This window comes from Sander lucioperca, chromosome 4 (assembly GCF_008315115.2).
Source record: "Sander lucioperca isolate FBNREF2018 chromosome 4, SLUC_FBN_1.2, whole genome shotgun sequence".
Taxonomy (NCBI): domain Eukaryota; kingdom Metazoa; phylum Chordata; class Actinopteri; order Perciformes; family Percidae; genus Sander; species Sander lucioperca.
The window spans coordinates 10,282,677-10,306,196 of record NC_050176.1 but is presented as its reverse complement, the minus strand read 5'-3'; the positions used below and the strand labels follow the sequence as shown (position 1 = coordinate 10,306,196).

General features: G+C 38.7%; 2 protein-coding genes across 4 annotated transcripts; one reads left to right on the top strand and one right to left on the bottom strand.

Moving 5' to 3' along the window:
- Positions 1–11,112: 11,112 nt before the first annotated feature.
- LOC116042900 (trace amine-associated receptor 13c-like) lies at positions 11,113–12,102 on the top strand. Its single transcript, XM_031289376.1, has one exon. The coding sequence runs from the start codon at positions 11,113–11,115 to the stop codon at positions 12,100–12,102; it is 990 nt and encodes a 329-aa protein (XP_031145236.1).
- Positions 12,103–12,642: 540 nt separating this feature from the next.
- On the bottom strand, positions 12,643–22,277 carry nsmce1 (NSE1 homolog, SMC5-SMC6 complex component). 3 transcript variants are annotated; one of them, XM_031289383.2, is made up of 8 exons: positions 22,156–22,277; positions 18,917–19,048; positions 17,720–17,841; positions 17,005–17,082; positions 16,108–16,254; positions 15,300–15,416; positions 13,725–13,851; positions 12,643–13,272 (listed from the first exon to the last, which is right to left on the bottom strand). In XM_031289383.2, exons 1-8 carry the CDS (start codon positions 22,256–22,258, stop codon positions 13,238–13,240), a joined length of 861 nt encoding a protein of 286 aa, XP_031145243.2. In that variant the 5' UTR covers positions 22,259–22,277; the 3' UTR covers positions 12,643–13,237. The 3 variants fall into 3 exon arrangements, with proteins under 3 accessions (XP_031145243.2, XP_031145245.1, XP_031145244.1); XM_031289385.2 differs by lacking the exon at positions 22,156–22,277 and adding an exon at positions 22,002–22,135; XM_031289384.2 differs by having other exon boundaries at positions 13,148–13,272; positions 22,163–22,259.
- Between the last annotated feature and the right edge of the window lie 1,243 nt (positions 22,278–23,520).

Below are 23,520 nucleotides of genomic sequence, written 5' to 3'. Positions count from 1 at the left end.
GTTGGTCTGTGGTCAACCCAAACTAAAATACAGGGACAACTTATTCTGTATTTAGAATTAGTTTGGGATATTTGGTAGCCTATAGGCCAACTTTTTTGTTAATTATGTTAGCCTACTTTTTGTAATTTCAAACCGAGGTCATCATTTGAAGCCTTTATATTTCTCATTATTTCCTTTAAATTTGTCTCTAAGTTAAATAAAACATGTATCTACACTAAAGGCAGCGTTATGGGGCTGTGTCTGCTCACCTCAGTCAGGTCAGTGGTGGTCACTGGTGAAAAGTAACTTAAGTTGCCTACATTTAATCAAGTGCTTGACTTGAGGTATTTCTATTTTACTTTACAGTATTTCCATTTACTCTTTATCTACATTACATTTCAGAGGGAAATTGTGTGCTTTTGCCACAGCCTATTCGACAGCTTTAAGTCCCCTGTTTAGCATTTATAATTAGTAGGCTTTGTAAACATTCAGGTCTGTAAAACACTATAATGTATTTGTAAGCAGATATAATATTTGATCTGTTTATTAGTATTGCCAATAATTACAACTTCTCTTATAAAGACATATATATATATATAATATTATTGCAAGTGTTTTAATTATTTATTATATTCATTTATACACCAGCTTTCAACATATAGGCCTATATATATATATATATATATATATATATATATATATATATATATATATATATATATATTAGTGTATATACTACATTAGTATGATATAAACTAGAATTACACATTGTTTAGGCTACAGTGTAAATAAAGAGTAGTTTAAATTAACATTACACTTCTGCGTACATATTCATGCGTCAGCAATAATATTCCAATAATATGATATTACTCTCTAAAAGGGCCATTCTGCATACACACTTTTACTTTTGATTCTTTAAGTACATTTAGCTGCTAATACTCCTTTAATTTTCCAAAGTAGCATCATGAATTGAGTATTTTCAGTTGTAATGACGTATTTTTTACATTGAGATATTGCTACTTTTACAATAGTTCTTCCACCGCTAGCTGCTCCAGTTGAGTAAAAAATTCAAATCCAATTTCAGTTGTGAATTGTTAATGGTGACACCTTTAGATGCAATGTAAATATTCTTGATGTCTTGGGTATTAATTTATACGCATGTACCCATAATTCAGCTTGCCCTATTTGGTAGTTTCATAAAAGTTTGAGATCTTTACTACAATTTAAAATAAAGTTTTCCAGCTGCAAAACATGAGTTTGCAATGATGGACACAAGGCCAAAGGCCAGCAGACCTGGTGTAACTCGGTTGCCTTTGACCTACTAACTGATATCCTGTGACTCTGATGACCTGAGGAATCTTCAAAGACATATTCAAGCATTTGTGTATTTTTGGATTATTGACTCTTGAATGAAAGGGGTCTTGCTGTGAGGAAGAGTTGGAGCAGCTTACTGAGGGGTTTTTGTTCTATGGTGATGTGGTTCACCTCTCTCAGTGAAGGAGAGAAGGAGGTGATGCATATGCAGAGGTGTGTGTCAAAGAGAAGTGAAAGACATATTTTTGAGCATTTATTCATACATGTGTGTATGTGAGTGTGAGACAAGCCCAGGGAGAGAGAGAGAGAGCGAGAGAGAGCGAGAGAGAGAGAGAGAGAGAGAGAGAGAGAGAGAGAGAGAGAGAGAGAGAGAGAGAGATAGAGAGAGAGAGAGAGAGAGAGAGAGAGAGAGAAGAGAAGAGAGTGATGTGTGTGGAGAATGAGTGGGCAGAAGGAGCCAGGCTCGTCTGCAGATTTAGATCAACCTTTTCATGGAAAGAGGACCCATGCCGTTTTCCTCTTTGGCCGTGCCTGACTGTATGAATTCATTATGCCTTTAGGGGAGCACTCGTCCAAAAATCAGCCCTGAACCCCCCGTGCCCCCCTGCCAACCCATCAATTGGGCCTACATTTATTATTTTGACCTTTCCTTTGCGGGGGAGTGACATCAAAGTGGATCCTCGACTAGTTCCCCTGTAAGAAGACGGAGGTGTCAACATCACAGTGTGAGAGGCAGACTGCTGGCCTGTGCTGGTTTTGTTGTCAGTGAAGAAGAGAGACGGAGTCTGGGTCAACATAATTAAAATGAGAATCAATAAGGCCGCGGTGTATGGAAGGAAAACCGGGTGAAACCAGGCGTGTTAATGTGTCGGCATGTTTGTTGTTGTTGTGTTAATGAACCTATGAGACATTCGGATGATTTGATAATTTCACAAAAAAATGTGGTATTTGTTTTTTGTTGTTGTTTTTTTTTACATTTAACATTCTGTTTGTATGATAATAATAACTATATTATTCTTGTTTATATTTTGAACTATAAAACTGACTAAACACCAGCTGAGTCATTTGTCATATTTTTGTTCCATACAAAGCATTAAAAAAACCAAATCAACCTACAATCTAAAACCAATCTGTTGTTGTTGAGTCAGACAATGCTATTAATGGTAATTTAAGGACTTTTTTTTAGTAACTTAGAGGTCCCAAACGTTTTTCTTGGACGTATTATAAGAGAAAAAATATCTGCTCTCACTATTTAGCAGTAAATTGGTCCCAATTGGCAAAGTGAGTTTTGACATTTTTAGGTCATGGGAGAGACAAAAGAAAAGAGTTATGTCATGAAAACCAAAAAAAGTAATAAAGAAAAAAGTTTCCACTCAATTTGAACTGGTGAAATCATTTATTTTAAATGGATTCCTTTAATCATGAGATAATATCGCAAACAGAAACAGGTAGTTCTTTCTAAAAGTTCCTCGTGTCAGATTTGTAAACACGATGACTCCACAAGCTCCTACTTATAATACCAACACGTTAACTAACTGTGGATTTGAAGCTTTTGTGTTGTTTTATTTGAGACAGAGTGCTGACGATGTGGTTAAAGGAAAAAGAAGACCAGACGTTGGTGTTCACCATAAACAATATAAGCACAGTGCTTCTTTGTGTCTCCAATGTTTTCTCACAGCCATTAACTTTCATTGATATAAAATGTATGAAGGTCATCATTTTCCATATAATCCAAAAGTGACAACCCTTATCTTTTTAACTTCAACTACCAATTTGGATATTAAACATTGTATAGATTTTATATACAAATGATTACATATGTGCAGTAAGAACAGGCTAAATCATTGACTTATTGACTGTAATCTCAGTGTTATCAAAATGCCTAGTGCTTATGGCCTTCGAAGATAATGTAACTCTTAACCTAGAACAGGAAAAGCTTAGAGGCGGTAAAGAATAAAAAAAACCCAAAACAACAATTATTTAGTTATATAGTTGTAGACCCCATCTGTACAGGCCAGTGAATTATACAGTAAATGAATGCAACCTAAGGTAAAAGGTCTCCTTCATATACATAAGACACTGTATCTTCAACAGGGGGTTCGTGACCCCTAGGGGGTCCTCAGAGTTGTGCATGGAGGCCGCCAAATTATTTGAAAAATATATTTTTTTGAAAGTTTCTTTTTTCAAAAAATAAAATGTCTGAAAATATACATTAATACGAATCCAACATATCAATAGCAAAGATAAATTGGCCTATTTGTGAAAAATAATTTTTACATATTGAAGATAAGCCTACTATAAGGTAGCCACTATGGTAGCCGTACAGTTAAGCTTAAAGATTCACTCTGCCTTCCACATGTATGTTTAACATTAAAACATTATGTATAAATAATGACTATTTATTTTCATAAATTTGGCAATATGCAACTCAATTGTATACAATATATGCAGTAGGGTGTCCCTACTCGGTTTCTTTTCCAGATAAAGGGTCCCCGGCCTAAAAAAATGTTGAAGACCCCTGGCTTAAAGAGATCTGCAGCAGGACTGGCCCTGTAGCGGCCGCTCAGCTCTCCTCTGCCATCCGACCTTACATCATCTCTTCTCTGGCTCAACGGAGCACCAACTGTCTTCCCTCCTCAACAGAAAACTCATCTTCTAAGCAACATCGCCCTCTTCCCGCTGAAGAATGTAACCTATCCATGCTTTCTAAAAATAGATATAGATAGAGATACTTTATTTATCCCGAAGGAAATTAAGGTGTCCAATAGCTTATATACAACATACATACACATAGGCACACAGACATATGACATCCATGCACACATACTACAAAAATACAAAGAAAGATATCAATAGTGTGCCCTTACAGTAAAGTTTGGTTGTAGCATGTTTAAAGGAGTGGTGTGGAGAAAATGCAGAAAGGTGCAATGGTAAAAGTAAAAGTATCTCATCTGTCTCTCTCCCAGTTAATTCTGTTTCTTATTGCTCTACAGTTATGGCCACACCAATATTAAAAGAAAACCAAGGTGGCTATTTCTATTTTGGCTAGGGCTTATTCTGTAGCACTCCAAATTGTAAATACCAGCAAAAACATAATTAAAATGCCTGGAATATAAGCTGGTAATAAGAAGAGTACAACACGTGTGAAGTAATGTGTGTTGTGTAGTCTATTACCACTGTGAGTTTCTAAACCCTCATTACAATATTATTTATTATTGTCTTTTATTTGCTTAACCAAAACACTACAAAAAGAGTAATTGTGCTTTATCAGAGAATCCTAATTTGTTTGCATTAATCAATGTTTTCTGAGTATAAAATTTAAATCTTCTTTTTCACACTTGAAAGACAATAACATATTTCCACTTTAATACTAATAGTTTCACTTGAGTTGCTCTCCACTTTCTGTCTACTGTACATTTTGTAATTCACCACATCATGTCAGCAGCAGTCACTGACCATATTGTTTTAATTGTATCCATGACAGGCCACTCAGTATATTGTTTCAGTCTGAGTGACATACAACGGGAACATGGGTAGGGAGGTTAAAAAAGCCTAAAAAAGTAGCCTATCCAAACATGAAACTGATCAAGTTAGTTAAGTATGAGATGACTGTAAAAATTCTATTCACATATTGTGTTCATATAACAGAAATGCCTTTTCGTCGTTTTAAATCAACATTGACTGCTTTACCAACAGAGCCATCTAGTGTCTGATTTGCCACATAACAACTCCAGAGGTATTCATAATCAACAGATGGCAGCACCACATCAACAACGATCCAACATGGGACTGTATTTTCTTCATTAGATAATTGGACATTTTACAATTAGCAAATTATAGTCTGTTGAAGTGAAAATAAAACTATACATTAATAGTTTAATGAATGTTACAACAAAATATTTGCGTGCTGTAAAGGATTTTTAATACCAACAAATAAATCAGAATCAATGTGTCAGTTGTGAGTTAATGTTTTGTTAAAGATTTCATATTTCATATCAGGTGTTGTTAGGATCTCTTAAAAGTTGTGCTATGCACTACAGAAAGTAATGTGTAATGAATTATGTTCTATCAAAAGATATTTTAATCTAAAATACAGAAGAGACAAGACAAGTTATATGTAAGTAATGATGACATTATAAAGGATGCAGGCTACATAAAGGAATTGACAAATCAGGAAAAAATTTTGGTAATAATGAACTACTCATTAATTTCAAATGAAGTCATTATGTACTCAGGGCTTATAAACACTCTTAATTATTAAGTGCTACCAAATAAATAGGGCTCTGCCAATAATCACATAACACAAACAGATTTAAAAAAAATTTACCAGACATGTTGAAAACTTCATTTCAGCAATTGTTCATTGGGTTGTCAGATGTGAAAAGACTGAAATGGTATTAACAATGCTGATAAGAAAGCACTGTTAAAGGATAAATCCATTGGTTTTTAAACCAAATCTTGTTAAGAGGTTTAACATAGTTGAGCACAGCAAAATCTTACAAAAGCTTAAGTTTTGAGAATCCCCCTGATGCAGCTTCTCACTGGACTTTGAAATGCGGCAGGTTTTTAATCCTTAAGAACCCAGGATAAATCTTCTTTTTGAAAACACAAAACTCACAGTAATTTCAGACATCTTTACAAAAAGAAAGTCACAAACCAAGTTTCCAGCGTGAATGTAAACAAAAGAAAAGATCAATACAACTTGAGCACTAGTGTCATCATGGCTGAATTTTGATCCCGTGAATTTGAAGTATTTGTACTGGAGTACTTTCAGTTATGGGACAGGTACACTCACTTACTTAGCTCTGGACATTTAAAAAGAATCAATTGTAGTCAGTCAACAAAACCCACCTGCCCGCTGGGAACCAGCTTCTTTATACAGTATATCATATTTTCACCGTAGGCTAGTTAACCCATGCCTCTTTTTTATACATTATAGTCTAGCCAGTGACACCACAAACTAAAAACTCCTTAGCTCCCATAAGGTTATATTGTTTTATATTCTATATATATATATATATATAGGTGTGGTTGACAAGATGTAGAAGGTATGTAGTGATTTGCATAGAAGGTATGTGGTGATTGGCATAAAGCATGTCCTAGTTATTGTTATTCAAATGTTTTGGAGCCATATTTGAACTGATGTGGTTTAGGTTGTGTTTTAGCCACATGCTAAACAAACACATTTTCAGAAACAAGATGTTATCTTTCAAATGATGAGTCACACACGTGCATTTTGGCCTTGTTATAAACTTTTCCATTTGGGCATGCAAAATAGGTGAAAATTACAAAAAGGTGTCTGTTAAAAGGTTAATGAGTACAAGGACAAAACACTAGACAAAAGGTCTACTGAACTGGATTTGCTGCATTTTTTTGGCAAAAGCTGAAAACATACTATTATTGAAGTGATAAAGAACATAAAAAAAGAAAAAAACATAATCTCTAAAATAATTGGTTACACCAATTGTTAAATTATTATCTGAAAACACTGCAGAATGATTTAGGTTTTGTATTGATATTATTTAGGACTACACACACATAAACGTATCTAACTAATCAGTACCTCAGAGGATACATTAGTCTCAACATTAAAAACAAAAACAAACAAACGTTATGGTTGATAGCAGTGTTGTGTACCAGAGGGACATGTTCACACCTTAACAATGTCTGATAACACGTTAGTAAACCACAGGACAATTCTAGTCAAAGGTGTTAATAAACACATTTTAGCATCAACACATGATGCAACCATATACCCTTTACACTATGAGCCATGATCTCAGCTGGGGTCAAAATGAAGAACATTCATGAAAATATAAAAATATAAATGTACTGGTTTGTGATTACCAATGAACATTGGCGATGGCTCCATCACAGAGTGACAGTGAGTAAGCATGTTGTTACCAGGACCCTGAAACTGAAGAAGCCAAATGAAATTCTGCCATCATTCATTTTATTATTTACACCTGTGCTTTTCCTGCTGTGAAATATCAAAATTAAACCTGTTAGAGTCGTGACTCACTCGAATCTTTCACCCGACTCTTTAAATTAACTCATGAGTCGCGAGTCTCTAGTATCATTAACTCGGATCAGTGGAGTCCTACTACAATTCAATCTAAAATGATAACAGCGCCACACACAAACCTCTTGCAACATTAGCTACTACTAGTCCTAGCCATCTTAGCTGCCAAAAGCTTTATAACTTACAAGACAGTCCGAGACAGGTTATAGGAACTCCCCAACCCGCAGACTCAGAGCCGGAAACATTGCAAGCTCGCAGACCATGGGACTCACTCGAGACTCAATGAGTTGTCGATGAATCATGAGTACTCGCGTGAGTCAGTCAATCGCGCGAATAAGCTGGCTACGTTGTCATGATCTGTAGCAGACGAGCGAGTGAAGTCTCTCCTCGAGTCAGGGTAAAGCAAATCCACAACAAAAGCCATTCTTTCACTTCTGAAATAACACACAATGTTCTGCACGTAGCCTAGCTAGGCCTACTGTAGGTTTGGTGTAATATATAAATGTAGTATGTTAAAATGCAATTAGGTCGAGCAGACAGAAAGTGACTCAAGTGACTCGCACAACCCAGATCAGTTTAGTGAGTGACTCAGAATAACCCGAATCCTTAAAAGGAATCGAGTTTGCCAGGCCTAGTCAAAATGTCTTCTGTTAAAAAGGCCTGCTGCGGAAGCAAACACACTCTATTACTATCCAGTCACAATCTTTCTGGGCTGACTACCTGGTACGTCTCATCAGGGGCCTGAGGCCACAGCATCTGCAAACAGATAAACAGACAGTTGTCCTGATTACTAATTACTTGCAGCTGTGACTGGACAAAGTCATTGTTACGTGTGATTATGGAACCCACGCAACTTCTAGGAGGGACCCGACCTTCAATAGCATTCACACGCTACTATTGGCCAGGCATCGATGCTTACACAAGGTAACGGAACCCGATTTGTTCAGGTCCTAGCCCCTGACCAATCGGCTATCCTAACCTTAATCACTCGAGGTCAGTGCCTAACCCCAACTAATCGGGCTGCTTCGTAGGGTGGGACTTGCCTAGAAGTTACGTGGGATCCATAATAACACCATTGTTACATTAGTCTATATCCTTGACGTTCCACTTCCTGGATTGCTCCGCTGCCTTGGGCTTCCTTTGTGTTGGCATTTTAAACTATGGTTGATTTATGAGGACTATGGTTAACCTTTTCTCAGATCTCTGCAGGGTAAATCCAGACAGCTAGCTAGACTATCTGTCCAATCTGAGTTTTCTGTTGCACAACTAAAACAACTTTTGAACGTACACGTTCCACCAAAACAACTTCCTACCCTAGGCTATTTTGCAGCGCCACCGCGGCTTTTCCCGGTGCTTAGCATGGCCCAAGGCGATTGTGATTGGTTTAAAGAAATGACAATAAACCAGAGCAAGTTTTCCTCCCATCCCGGAATGCTGTATGGACTGGCCAGACCCTCCTCCGCAGCACCGCAGTGCTCATATTATGCTCATTTTCAGGTTCATAATTGTATTTAGAGGTTATATCAGAATAGGTTTACGTGGTTTAATTAAAATATATATATATTTTTGTTGTACTGCACATTGTTGCAACTCCCCTGTTCAACCTGTGTGTTGAGCTCTCCGTTTTAGCTACAGAGTGAGGCATCTCACTTCTGTTCCATCTTTGTTGAGAGTCGCACATGCGCAGTAGCTAGGTAAGGACAACTAGCCAGTCAGAAGCAGAGTATGAGGGAGTACCACGCTAGCAGCTAGGCGAGCATTATAACGTGTTACAGAGTGACGCACGGTCGTAACGGAAGTAAAGGCTGGACTACAAATGAGCTCTTTGTGAACAGTGTTTTCTGTTGGAGATGGTAAATGCCTTTGGGGTGGACTTTGGGCTTTTTCACTTTGTAAACCTATGACGTGCACAAAAAAGATATATAACACAATAAAGGAAAGGGAAAAAGCCAAAAAGCATAACATGAGCATTTTAAACTTCCTCTACGATCTTTGTTCAAGAGCTGTGCACCATCTTGAAGCCAGTGGGTTGTCCCCTCAATACAGTGTTGTAACACAGATGCTGAGAAGTGAAAGTCCACCTAATGTAGACTACTAAGTGTTCAACTCTCCCACCTCTCAGGACAAAATGGTTCACTGAGACCTCTGTCCAATGCAGCTGCCTTGAGACAATAAGGAAAAAAGTTAAGGCCACTCTGGACTGGCAGCATGGTGGCCCAATGGTTAGCACTGTGGCCTCGCAGCAAGAAGGTTCTTGGTTTGAATCCAGGTCGTTCCGGGCCTTTCTGTGTGGAGTTTGTATGTTTTCCCCATGTTTGCGTGGGTTTCCTCTGGGTGCTCCGGTTTCCCCCACCGTCAAAAAACATGCACTAGGTTCTCCAGTCAGTGCCCTTGATCAAGGCACTGGCTCAGATCTGGAGTTGGGCTAGGGCTAGAGTGCCCGGGCGCTGTAAATGGCGGCCCACTGCTCCCTTGAGGGATGGGTTGAATGCGAAGAATGAATTTCGCTACATGTATGTGTATGTGACAATAAAGTAGCTTTAGACTGTATCTGTACCATGCGGGAGAAGTCAGTGAAACCTAAGGATGACATTATTAGATGCCAAACCTGTTCCTATTCCTATTTGTTTTAGGGCCACCGTGGCTAACCTTGGGACACACCTCCCCCTACCTGTGCATACAGTAAACCAGATACTTTACCTAAGCACACCAAAAATACACTTTTTCAGGTTGGCTCTGGGTCCTGTCGGTCTGAAGCACTTCAGTATTGTGCCTACAATAACGATGTGGTCGAAGTAAGCTAGGGCTCCAAACTACTTGAATGAAAGTTAGATCAAATTGTCCTAAACCTTGGAGGTTGATGAGAATTTTGGACTGTGACCACAGGGGAATCTGCCAGTAGCCCTTTGTCAAACCAAATGTAAGAGCAAGCAGAGCCTCGCCAAGTCCAACAAACCCCTCCACCATGATAAGGCGGAAAATCATCTTTTTGATTAAGTGACTTGCTGTTTAGTCAATAAAATGTTCTCAAATCGTGAAAAGTGCCCATTGCAATTTCCCACAGCACAAGTTGCCTTCGTCAATTTGTCAGTTTTGTCTGATGAATAGTCTAAAACCCAAAAATATTCAAAATACATTGACATAAAACAGGGAAAAGCAGAACATCCTGCCAATGACTTAAACAATTAACTTAACAATTATCAAAATTATTGTTGATTTCATCAGAGACCAAACCTGGGTATATAAGCATCACCACACAAACTGCTATAGGACTCTAATTTTCCAGCATAGCCTTCAGTTTCACCACAATGGTTTTGTGCCTATGCTCGTACATGTGAAACATGTTTATTCACACAACCACAACAGCAGTTGTTTTAAAGTGGTGCTGAAGTCTCATATGTTCTAACAAAGGACAGAACAAGTCAGAAAACCACAGTTGTAAAGTCTCTGTGACTATAACTTGTTGGCTTGACTCATAACTGTTGATTAATGACATGACCAGATACCAGACACCTATCCCCTCAAGGCTTTAAGGCGGCTGATGTAACTTTCCTAAGCTTTACATATTTTGTTTTTCCATCAGTTGCATGAAACTAGTATATTGCATCATGTAACAGTGGGATAAAGAAGGGCGGGTGGAATAAGCAAGGGAGAGGTGACGAAGAGGAGGAGAAATTCAAGGAACAAGGAATAGGCTGACAACAGCTGACAAATGAGCTGCACTATATGTCTCAGAAGATCAGAGCGCTGCTTGAGCTTAGCAGGTTCTGATCATCACCTCTCTCCAGTATAGGATGATGGACGGCCTGGCAGAGCTCCTCTGCTACCCTCAGCTCCTGAACTCGTCCTGCAGAGGTTTAATGCGTCCTCGCTCTGAGGCCATCCTCCTATACACGCTGCTCTCCTCCATCTCTGTGCTCACTGTAGCTCTCAACCTGATGGTCATCATCTCCATCTCCCACTTCAGACAGCTCCACACCCCCACCAACCTGCTCCTGCTCTCCCTGGCCATCTCAGACCTCCTGGTTGGGCTGCTGGTGATGCCGGTGGAAACAGTGCGATTCATAGAAACCTGCTGGTTGCTGGGTGATCTCATGTGCGCTCTGTCATACATTTTTGGCTTCACCCTCACCTCAGCCTCTGTGGGGAACATGGTGCTCATATCGATCGATCGTTTTGTAGCTATCTGTTATCCTCTGCAGTACTTAAACAAAATCACTCGCAGCAGAATTGAGGTGTCTGTGTGTCTGTGCTGGGCCTGCTCGTTTCTCTACAACGGGCTGATTTTAAAGGACCATCTCAGGGAGCCCAACAGATATAACTCTTGCTATGGGGAGTGTGTGGTGGTGATTAACTATGTCTCTGGAACTGTCGACCTTGTGATCACATTTATCGGCCCCTGCTCAGTCATCCTCGTTCTGTACGTGAGAGTGTTTATTGTGGCAGTGTCTCAGGCTCGAGCCATGCTGTCTCATATTACAGCTGTTGCAGGCGGTGCAGTTAGAGTCACTGCAAAGAAATCGGAGAGAAAAGCAGCCAGGACTCTGGGTGTTGTCATACTGGTGTTTTTAATGAGTTTCTGTCCATATTACTATCCCTCTCTCGTAGGACAGGACATCTCAAACAGTGTTTCATCTTGGGCCATTGTGTCCTGGCTGTTGTATTTTAATTCTTGTTTGAACCCACTCATATATGCTTTTTTCTATCCGTGGTTTAGAAAAGCTATCAAGTTAATTGTCACCCTGAAGATACTTGAGCAGGACTCCTCTCAGGCAAATATACTTTAAAGTCACTTACACAATGTTTATATAACCTATATCACCTAGTAAGTGAAAGTGTCGCAAAAAATGTAAATGCTGGTGATCATATGTGATGGTAGAGTATGTAAACAACACAAATGCAGCATGTGACAACATAAACAATTTATCTACTGTAAGTATTTTTTAAGCAATAACCCAAACATTTGATAGTTTAATCCTCTTAAATGTTATACTTTTCTGCTCTTCTTTGCCTTACATTATAAGTTAGTTGGTAGTTGTAGACCTGGTGAAATAATAGTTTTACTAGTCAGGTTTACCTTTTGCATACAGGCATTTCTTAAAAAACATCCAGTCTACTTATCAAATACAGCATAATGTATACTTTTAATTGTGAACACAATTTGATATTTATTAACAGAGCCTCTAAAGCTGTTATTTTTGTCTAGATAGTTAAGTTTTGAAGAAATAAAACATAATTCTAGCTCAGATTATGAATGGTTGCCTAACTGCATTACCTCACATTGCTCCAAATGTTGAGGAGAAAGAACATGTAAAGAAAGCATTCTCTCAAATTGTGAAATGTATTTAATCACTATCTCAGTAATTCCATTCAAACACAGGATTATCAAGTTAACGTGTGAATTATACATGTATGGATTCATCAGCGATGCAAAACTAATATAATTCAAACCATAACCACTTTGAAAAAATGTTTAACAGCAGACTTTATGATTTCTGTTTCCAGTGGTTATGGCCTGATCTGTCAGATGCAGAATCTTGTTGGAGAGAATTATCATGGATGAAACAAAAAGTGTTTTAACATTACATTTTGAGAAGCTTTGTTATGTTCTTAATAATTCAGCTTAAAGTGGCATATAGAAGGGAGCAATCTGAAAATGACTACAGGGAAAGAATAAAGGACGGAACAAACATTCAGATGCAGATATATTGTGTACAAAATTAGCAGAATAAGAAACGGCGTTTTTTCATGAAGATTGTGTGTAAATAAACAAAGACATTTCAGTGAAACACATTCTCATTCATTTTTGTAAAAAATAACTATAAAAAGACATTTATATTAACAGTTTGGTTTATTACAAAGTTATGTTAAAAATACTAAACAACTTTAACAAACAAAAAAACACATTTGATGCTGAAGTCCTCATCGTTTTGACTGAGACCGGGGCCGTCTGACTTCTGTAATCAACAAAGCAAATAATATGTGAAACATACAAGCAGAGAGGGATTTCTTGTTCCAGTCAATTGCCGTTCATACATCTATTTATTTGCATTCTATATATAAATACATCTAAATGAAGTCTAATTTACTATGTGGTTTTAAAAGGTCAAATAAATCAAAAAGAACATAAAGGCCAACATATTTATAATGGTAAAATAGTGTAGCCATTTGTAATGCATCATATATAAACAATTTAGACAATAGATCAGTATATTGTACCACAAAATTCCAAATGTATTACTTTCCAAAAATTAAAATGTGCAAAATGTGATTTTTGAAAAGCAGAGCATCCTGGGTACGGATCTGGAAGCAAGTGATAAATCTATGTGGGACTTTTAAATGTGCATCTATGTAATGATTGCAGTACTAATATGTGTGTAAACAGTATCTATAAATGAACAATAAATACCAGGGATTTCATGAGGCCAAAAGTCATCACAAGCTGGACACCGCGGCTCTGCTCTTCCTTTGAAATACCTGGCCACACAGGGGTTGTGTATTTTTATACCACATGTAGGCTTCTCACAAATTTGGCACTGAAAAAAAGAAAAATGAGATCAGATTAATACTGTGAGCAAACTTTATTTTGTAAAGATCAGGTTTGTCACACTGTCATTACCGTTTACAAAAGTAACAAATGTCAATGCAAGGTGAAGAACAACGCAACATGACACAGGGTGTAAAAACTGAACTAACAGACACGTCACTATTACATATGCATAGGGTTGGGTACCGTTTGGATTTTTACGATTCCGATGCCGAACCGGTACTTTTAAAATGATTCCGATTCCTAAACCGATTCTTGAAAAACTGAAAAATTACATAAAAGAAAGGCTTTTTATGGAGTTTTTTTTAAAATTGAAAATTATTTAAATTGAACAATTTGGCAAGATAAGACACCTCTCCTGACTTATGGCATGTCCTGCACAGGAGAAAACTCTCTCAGAGGGTGTCCAAGAGGCCTGGACACACAGGTATGAGTTTGAAAGGGCAGACAATTTGGGGAGGCTGTCCCGCCTCCCCCACCACCAGGCTACAGGGTCTTGTCCTGAACGATAGACTAGCAGAGCAAGTGTAAAATGTTACTAGCGATAATGTGCAGTCAATGAATGGTTAATATGTTTTTACGTCATTTTTGGTGAGCCCAGAGGGAAAATATGCCATTTTAAAAGTAGCCTACATTTACGGTAGACTACAGAGAAAGTGTGATATTTTTATGTCCGTTTCAGAGCGTGTACAAAAAGCCGTCTATCAGCAGTCATTGTAGAGTGCATGTCCGAGAATAGTGCGGACACGCGCTTCACACCGCAAGCGGGCACGTGCACCACTCGGCAGAAAAGGGAGAAAGAAAAAAGAGTCTGCCGCCGTCCGGAGCGACAGAGGGAAAATATTTCAGTCGGAACCGAAATGAGGAACTGAAATTTGCCTTCTAATCCGGTCCGAATACAACTGTTTGCGTAGGTTTCGGTACCCAACCCTACATATGCATCTTATTGGTTTGTTTGTAATGCAGAAACACATATAACCCTATTATTAAAAGAGTTCATTCTTCGTCATTCATATTCATGTAGTTAGTCAAGAGCAAGTCTGTGTGACTTCCCAAGTGAATGACTTCTCTACACTATAATCATATGTACTCCAGACAGCGTCAAATAGTACAATGATCTAATTTAGTCATTTATTTCATTAAAACATTTGATTTTGTACTTTTATGGTCATATTTATAAAAAAATAAATACAAAAAAAGAGATATCTTTAAATGCCACTACCTTTCAGTTACAAAATTGCTGTGAAGTAAATCTTTGAAACAATTACCAGTGTAATCATTTAACTATAGAAGTTAAATCAAAAATAGTTCTTACCAGTAAGGCATATACTGAAAGTAGTATTGAGAGAATCCCAATTAGAGAACTGATTCTAATTCATTTTATTCAGGTATTTATCACAGGGTATAAAGTTTATACATAACAGAGGTAACATTTACCTGGAAAGCGATGTTGCGACAGATGTGGCACACTTTGACCTGGTCCTGATACATTGAGCGAATGTATGGCTCCATCTCTATAATACATCTGGTGGACAAAGTGTATTCACCCCGTTTCTACATTAATGAACAGAAATAAATCACACAACAAATTAAGCAACGACAAAAAAAGTGTTTAAATGCTACAGCAAAGATACTGGTCAAATTTCATCTGGTTAGTAGTGAATGTGATTTGAAATGATTTGAAAAATAAATCTATATTACAAATGTAGAATGACAAATTGTGTTGGCCCATTTTATATATTACTTCGCCACGATTTGAACAGCAAAGTCTGGTTTTGGGAATATTAACAAGTCTGTCAAAGCTTCAACCATGACAGCCTGGCTTAAGATGATATTGTTTATTTTATATTATCACTTTTGATATTCTTGTCATGCACCAATCTTAAAGAATATTTTACATCTTTCCCCCCCACTGAATTGCAGAACCTTACCCTCGTTCAGTAACCTAATTCCCCAACAGGGATCAGTAACACAGCCAGTTTACTTAACACAGCCGGTTGATAATCGACATCCCCAATATTAATCTTAGTGAAGCTGGCTAACCAAAAGATAGCCAAACTAAGTTGAATCGCTTTATGAAAGTGCCCCCAGCTGACATTAAATGAAAGCGATAAAAGTGCTTAAGTCGATCTAAAAAACATAGATTTTTGTCCAGGCAGAAAGTGTTAGAAGTTTGTAGAAAAAGGAGCAGAGACTACATAACTAAATAACATTTTGACATCCTGGTGTAGACACTGTGTTTTACCTCATTGAGCCATCTGTCATGCACGAGTCGGTTCAAGAGGTGCTCGGTCTCGCTCTTCTTCAGCTTTTTGGTGGTCAGGGTGTCGGCGCTGTTCAGAATATCAGTGGAGGAGGCCTTGCCATTCTCAGAGCACACGATCAGGTCCATCTGAATCAGAGCAGCTCAGGTTAGTCAGGACACACTCTGCACACTGAAGAAGGCATCGCCCAAACATCTGTGCACTTTCCCCTCTGCCTAAATCGGACATTGAAATGAATAAAAAGAAACAAGATGATTGAGGTGTACGGGCCCTTTCTGACTGAAGATTCGCCAAGCAAGTGATTTTAAACATAATGCGATATTCTGCGATATATTGCAATTTACCTTTTTTTTTTTTCAAATTCAAATTATGTCTCACAAACTTTGTTAACGTTTGTTTTACCTAAAAAGATCATTTTTTCCTGCTGACCTCACCAGAAAAAAAAACTCAACAGCACCTTCTAGTGGACTGAAAATGCATTTGATTTTATCATTCTAGTACCATAAGAGTTGAATTGACATGGGCAATTTATATAATAAAAGATCGATACTTGGCGTTCGTGTATCGATACAGTATTGCCATGGAAAATATCGCAATACTATGCTGTATCGATCTCCCCCCCCCCCAACCCCTACTACAAAGGTAGTATTTTATTACGAGTTTTACTGGTTTTCAGTGTAATTTTCCAGCTCGCACAGTGTAAAGAGCAGTACCGGGCAAGACAAGAGCTTGACAGTCGGCTGATATTTCAGGTTTTATTTACATTATAGCTTCACCTTTTAAAATACGTGTAGCAACAGCAGTGCTGAAAAAGGATTTGGACCAAAGTGTTTACAAGATGTTGATATGCAGGATTTCCTTGTGTGGATTTAACTCACCGTTTTCCTGAACAGCTCCAGCTCATTGTCAGCATAATCTGACGACATCCTGGTGACATCAGTCTCAGCCATGTTCACCTGGACACCAATCAGAGTGAAACAGCGATTAACAATTCTTCCAAGTGGTTGAACACACCACGGGCCCTAACTTGCACCCGGCGCAGCGCAAAGCCCGACGCAAGTGTCTTTGCTAGTTTAAGACCGACGCAGTTGTCAATTTCCCGTCCGGCGCCCGCGTCGTTTAAATAGCAAATGCACCTGCGCCCATCTTTGCGTTTTGCTATCTTGAGGCAGCGGTAAGTGATCGCGTAAAGGGAAAATTACATTTAAATTTGACCTTTTGGTTTTTGTCTATTTTGAAGATTGATTCTCTCATGCTGAAATGACGTGACCAGACAGTGTGTCTAAAATTCATTTGATTTAATTGTCTCTCAGCACATTCTGTTCTTAATTTTCAACTGTAGTACTAATTACCTAGCGCGCATTTCTTTATGGTGGGAAGAAACCGGAGCACCCAGAGGGGACCCACACAAACACGGGGAGAACATGCAAACTCCACACAGAAAAGCCCAGAACGACCCGGAATCGAACCCAGAACCTTCTTGCTGTGAGGTAGAAGTGCTAACCACTGAGCCACCGTGCTTCCTATAGTATAGGTAGTAAATAGTCACTAATTAGGTAAAACAGGCCCAGTACAGCTATTAAACCCACTCACCAAAGCGTAGAACTGCTGACCGTTGTCTTCAGACATCCCTTTTCTAACTTGCATGAACATGGGCTGCAGCTTTGAGTTGATGGTTTCAATGAAATCATCCAGTTTATCGGGGGTGTGCTGTGCTGCAAGAACAAAACAAATAAAGCCCAACTTTGTTAGTATCAAGAAGACTTGTGTAACGCTCGTGTTTTAACTTCTCCTGTGGACACAGTTCAATATTAAAAGGGAATAGAATAGAGTAAACCCAACAACCTGGCAAATCCTGGCAATTTGGGATTCAGGTGTAAATATAGTTATTTGGGCAGAAAAGTTACTTCTGTTTAGAAAACAGTCCACTGCCTGCGATTGTTATTTCTTGTGCATTTCAACCCATGTTTTAAACTCCTTTATTAGTGAGATTTTCATTTTCCATAGTGGTGTGGTATGGAAGCCTGTCAGTGAAGAACAGAAACTCCTTAAACCAAATTGTAAGATGGGCAAGTAAGATAATAGGATTAAATCAAAGGAACTTAGGAAATATTTACACAAATCAGCTGTACCGGAAAGCAAGTGCTGTCTTGAGTGATCGGTCGCATCCCTTAAGGAATGATTTTAAGTTACTTCCGTCTGGTCGCCGGTATGCGGCTTTGAGATGGAAAACAAGACGCTATAAGAATACTTTTGTTCCAGCTGCAATTGAATTCCTAAATAATAAGAGAGAAGTTTTAGTACTTGACAGTTAATATGGATAGAGGATATGTATGTGTTATGGCGCAGTCTGTCATGATGTCTAGGTTTACTTGTAAATTTGTATGTGATTAGTTGTATGTTTTTATGTCTTTTATGTGGATGACTGTGAATTATTCTTTTTATCTGCAAAACAATTTTACCTGCGGGTATGAAATAAAATTACCTTGACCTTACCTTGATTTCAGTTTTTGTCTAATTTAACATTTTTTGGAATGTAACTGTAACGCAACGAATGTTCATGAAGTTTATATACAGTTAAAATGGTCCATGAAAAAAAGGCAATGTAAATATTGAGTTGAACTTCAAAAGGTAAAAATGATCAAAATAGACAAAAGGTTAGAGGTGTAATTCTATTCTTGTCATTCAATGATCTGCTGTAAGTCCTCTGGTCTGATACAGAGGTTAACTTTATACTTATCCTGGATCAAAAACATCAGTAACTGGCTATATTTACATAAAATCACTCACTGTTGTGAGTTTCACAACAATATTGATAGAGCGTCCTTGCACTTTGCTCATCAACGATGCCATTGGCCATCATGGTCTGTAGGAACCGTCGATGGCTGTCTTCCATCTGTCGTGCCATGTCTCTGGACTGATCTAGACACACAGAATGCAGATTCTTATTCAGTCTTAAACTTAAAATATACTGGGAAATTGGTATTCAAGTAAAGTACCGTTAGACCCAACAATCACATGAGTATCCAATGCGCATAGAGACAACAAACCCCCCATCAACTATCACCAAAAATAATATGTGGCTTGAGCAAAAAGCATCCAACGGGTAACAGATTTCAGTGTAGGTCAGAGAGCTCGCTGACTTTGTAAAGATCCGGTGTTGTTGTTGTAAATGTGGTTGTTTCTACGTGTCTATACCGTATACCTGTCTTCTCTATATTATCTGTTGATGTATATGTCCGTGTATATTGTCATGTGCATGAAACAGACGGTGAAAACAAATCTCCCTCATGGGACAATAAATATCTATATATCTATCTTACAAATGCAACTATGCTTTAATGTTAGGTAGCTTATATGGTTGTGCCGATGGACGATATCATCGTGATGGCTGGCCGACATCACGATGGAGAGCCACCATCGTGATGCCACGCCCCCCACCCTGTTAGACACACACTAATCCTAGTCACGGGCGCTGCAGGAAATTGACAAGCGCGTCGGTCTTAAACTAGCAAAGACACTTGCGTCGGCCTTTGTGCTGCGCCGGGTGCAAGTTAGGGCCCGTGGTGTGTTCAACCACTTGGAAGAATTGTTAATCGCTGTTTCACTCTGATTGGTGTCCAGGTGAACATGGCTGAGACTGATGTCACCAGGATGTCGTCAGATTATGCTGACAATGAGCTGGAGCTGTTCAGGAAAACGGTGAGTTAAATCCACACAAGGAAATCCTGCATATCAACATCTTGTAAACACTTTGGTCCAAATCCTTTTTCAGCACTGCTGTTGCTACACGTATTTTAAAAGGTGAAGCTATAATGTAAATAAAACCTGAAATATCAGCCGACTGTCAAGCTCTTGTCTTGCCCGGTACTGCTCTTTACACTGTGCGAGCTGGAAAATTACACTGAAAACCAGTAAAACTCGTAATAAAATACTACCTTTGTAGTAGGGGTTGGGGGGGATCGATACAGCATAGTATTGCGATATCTTCCATGGCAATACTGTATCGATACACGGACGCCAAGTATCGATCTTTTATTATATAAATTGCCCATGTCAATTCAACTCTTATGGTACTAGAATGATAAAATCAAATGCATTTTCAGTCCTGACTAGTTGCACTAGTACCTCTTATGGTACTAGTGCAACCTATTTGTGAAAAAGATCTCTCTCTCTCTCTCTCTGCTAGTAACGTTGGACACAGCGGTCTCGAGTGAGAGAGAAAAAAGCGTTAACGTGGAACGCTATCACACTTTCCTTTCTCCCCTCATTGGACTAAGTTTGTCGACACTACTGTGTGCGTGCATCAATAAGTAAGTCTAATGTCCTGTAGGTACGGGACGATGTTGTGCAGGATTTATGAATATACGTTAGCAACAGTATTAAGAGGGTGCTATTTTATGTGTGCGCTAATATTGCGCATCTGTTCATGTGCGCTGCAAGAGTTATGTTTCCGTTTATTAAATGCGTTATTCAGTGCAAACATAACAACCCCCCCCCCCCCCCCCACCTCCCTGACGACGATACCATCGTCCATCGCCATGTTTTACTGTAAACATCGTCAACTGCCAATTTAGGGGACATCAGCCAACCCTAGTAACTTATCCAGTAATTTGATTTTAATGGACACCTAACAAAAGGTGTAATATGTAGTTAACAGTAATTGTGAGATATAAAGTCTACTTGTGCTACACTGGGGGAGGGGGAGGGGTTAAGAACACAACAGGGCGTCACACAATTGGGCCAGTTCAGTGACACTCCCACCGCCACATAACTCCAGCGGAAAATCGCCGGATTGCGGTCTTTTAACGTGCCCTGCCGACTTGTGCATTGGAATGAGCTGCTAAGGGGCAAAGCGGTTACTACACATCTATGTGGGGTCCCGCACTAAGAAAAATAAGAAGAAAAGAGAGAATCCAGGCAGAGGTTAGGGTCCTGCCCATGTTGGGGTAGATGGGAATGAGATAGCAGACAAGGCAGCTAAAATGGCACTGAAAAGAGACATTGGTTTAAGGGTATGAAAAATGTTACAGCAGTGTGGCAAAAGGAAAAGAGGTGTCATTATTTTTCAATTCAAAATGGGGTACAGGCAGAGCAGTGCTATTTGGTCAAAGAAAGAAGACACTCCGTAATAATGACAAGGCCGAGACTCGGGCATTGTGGACTTGTATGGGATCTAGCAAAGGTGGGCAAGCATGAGGATGGACTTTGTGGAACCTGCACACAGCAACAAACTGTCCAACGTGTACTTTTGGATTGTCTTCAATACAAAAATGAAAGAGAACAGTTGTTCTCTGCGCTATGTCACATGGGAATACAGAACGGGACATTGAGAGACTTACTAAATCCCCCTGAACATCAATTTGAGATAGTCGAAGCAGTCATGGATTATATCTCTGCTACGAGACTACTCCGCTGAAATTGACAATACATCCGAATGTTAGCTAGCTACCTAAACTGTCCTGTTAGAGGCAGCAATTTGCCGCAAGGCTTCTAGTCTGCCGGAAAATCAAAAGAAGTAGAAGTCAGGGTCTCTGCAGATACAAACACCATCACACACAAGAGGGATTCTTTTTTTTTTTATAAGTCTATACTTTATAAAAAAAATTTTTTTTAGAGTAACACTGCATATATTATACCTTAAACAACCAAACAGAAGTAATGGCCATGGCCATGAAGTCCGTGAAGCAATAACGTTTGATTAGTGGCTAACTGAAGTTGTAACTTTGTAACGTTATCGACTTATCGAGCTTTTAGTTATATTCCTAATTTAACTAGCTAACGTTAATACTACATACAAGTGTCTCAGCACCCCTAAAGTAAGATAACAACACGTAACTGTTAAGTTAACATAACCGTTAAAGTGTTTGCTAACCTGTGCCAAAGTAGAGAATTTGTCGGTTAACGGTTAACCTTAACGTTTTTCGGCCGCTCAAATGTTTGAATACTTAGCAGAAACGAGCCTCTACAGTCAGAATAAGTCAGAGTAAGTAATATTAAGTAATAAGTCGTGAACAAGTTTATTTTACCAGTTACCCTTCTGCAATGCGCGCCTTCTTTTTCCTCCTGCTTCTTCTTCTCCTTCAGTCGACTTCCGGTAGTTGTGTGCGTTGTAGTCTCATGTGTCACCATCAGTCAGTGTGCTCGTGTGCCTCTACAGTTCCTATTTGATTTAAACCTGACACCGCTGGGTGTATCAAGGAGATTTAATGGAGCAGAGATTTACTGTAGATAATACATTACTGATAAAGTCAACTGTATATTATTTAAAGTCATTGCCATCTACATGAATTCTATTTTTTTAAAGTGACTATTTGTGCTTTAGTGCTGTTTAGAAACTGTGAGTTATATGGTAGCATTGCAAGTTTAAGCTGGGAAATGTCCATTAAAACCTTCAACCTTTAATTTAATGTATATTCTGTATGTGTGCTGTGTGTCTGATATTTTGCTGCTGCAACACTGTAATTTCCCTTTTTTTGGGATCAATATCTATCTATCAACTGGAATGCACCTGTGGTTTGACTTGTTAAGATGTGTGAACATCTCCGGAAGGATACACAAGACAGCAACTGTAAGACACTGTAATGATTGCTTTTCCATGGTGAAAGAAATGTATCCTCCAAGATCACTTTTTGTTATCACCTTTCACCTAGCAAAACATACCCATAAGACACATTGCTATTATGCAGCAGGAGTATTTTGTGGGATACAGTTAGAAACTTAGGTTTGAAGGTGATAATGATGTGTAATAGTTCAGTGTTAAGTATTCAGAGTGTCTTGCTTGTTATGAGATTAAATAGGAAGTGGGTGGTCTTGGTAAGCATGTTAAGAGGATTTATACTGAACCTAATGAATTACTGTTATAATCAAGATAATGCATCCAGTGTTAAAGTATTTCTGCTATGATCTTAATCAATGGTTCAACGTAGAGATGTTCCGATACCGATACCAGTATCCGATACCGATACCAGTATCGGTATCGGCTCCGATACTGCCTAAAACGCTGGTATCGGTATCGGGTTTATCAGAGTTTATGCACCGATCCGATACCATGTAAGAAAGCCCTAAAGAAAATCTACGTTAAAGTAGATTATTTATGTTCTTTTTCCGTTATAACTGACTGTCAAACTGCATAATATAAGAAAGTTCTGTGGCATTCATGTTTCACAAAGAGTTTAACCTGAGCCAGACCGACAACAAAGATAGAAATAATATCACATCCCTACAGATGACAGTATTCAGCTGTTAAAACATAATAAAATATATGACACACTGGTATCGGATCGGTACTTGGTATCAGCCAATACGCAAGTTCAGGTATCGGTATCGGGAAGCAAAAAATGGTATCGGACCATCTCTAGTTCAACGGTCAGACGGCTAATAGTGATTGTCAA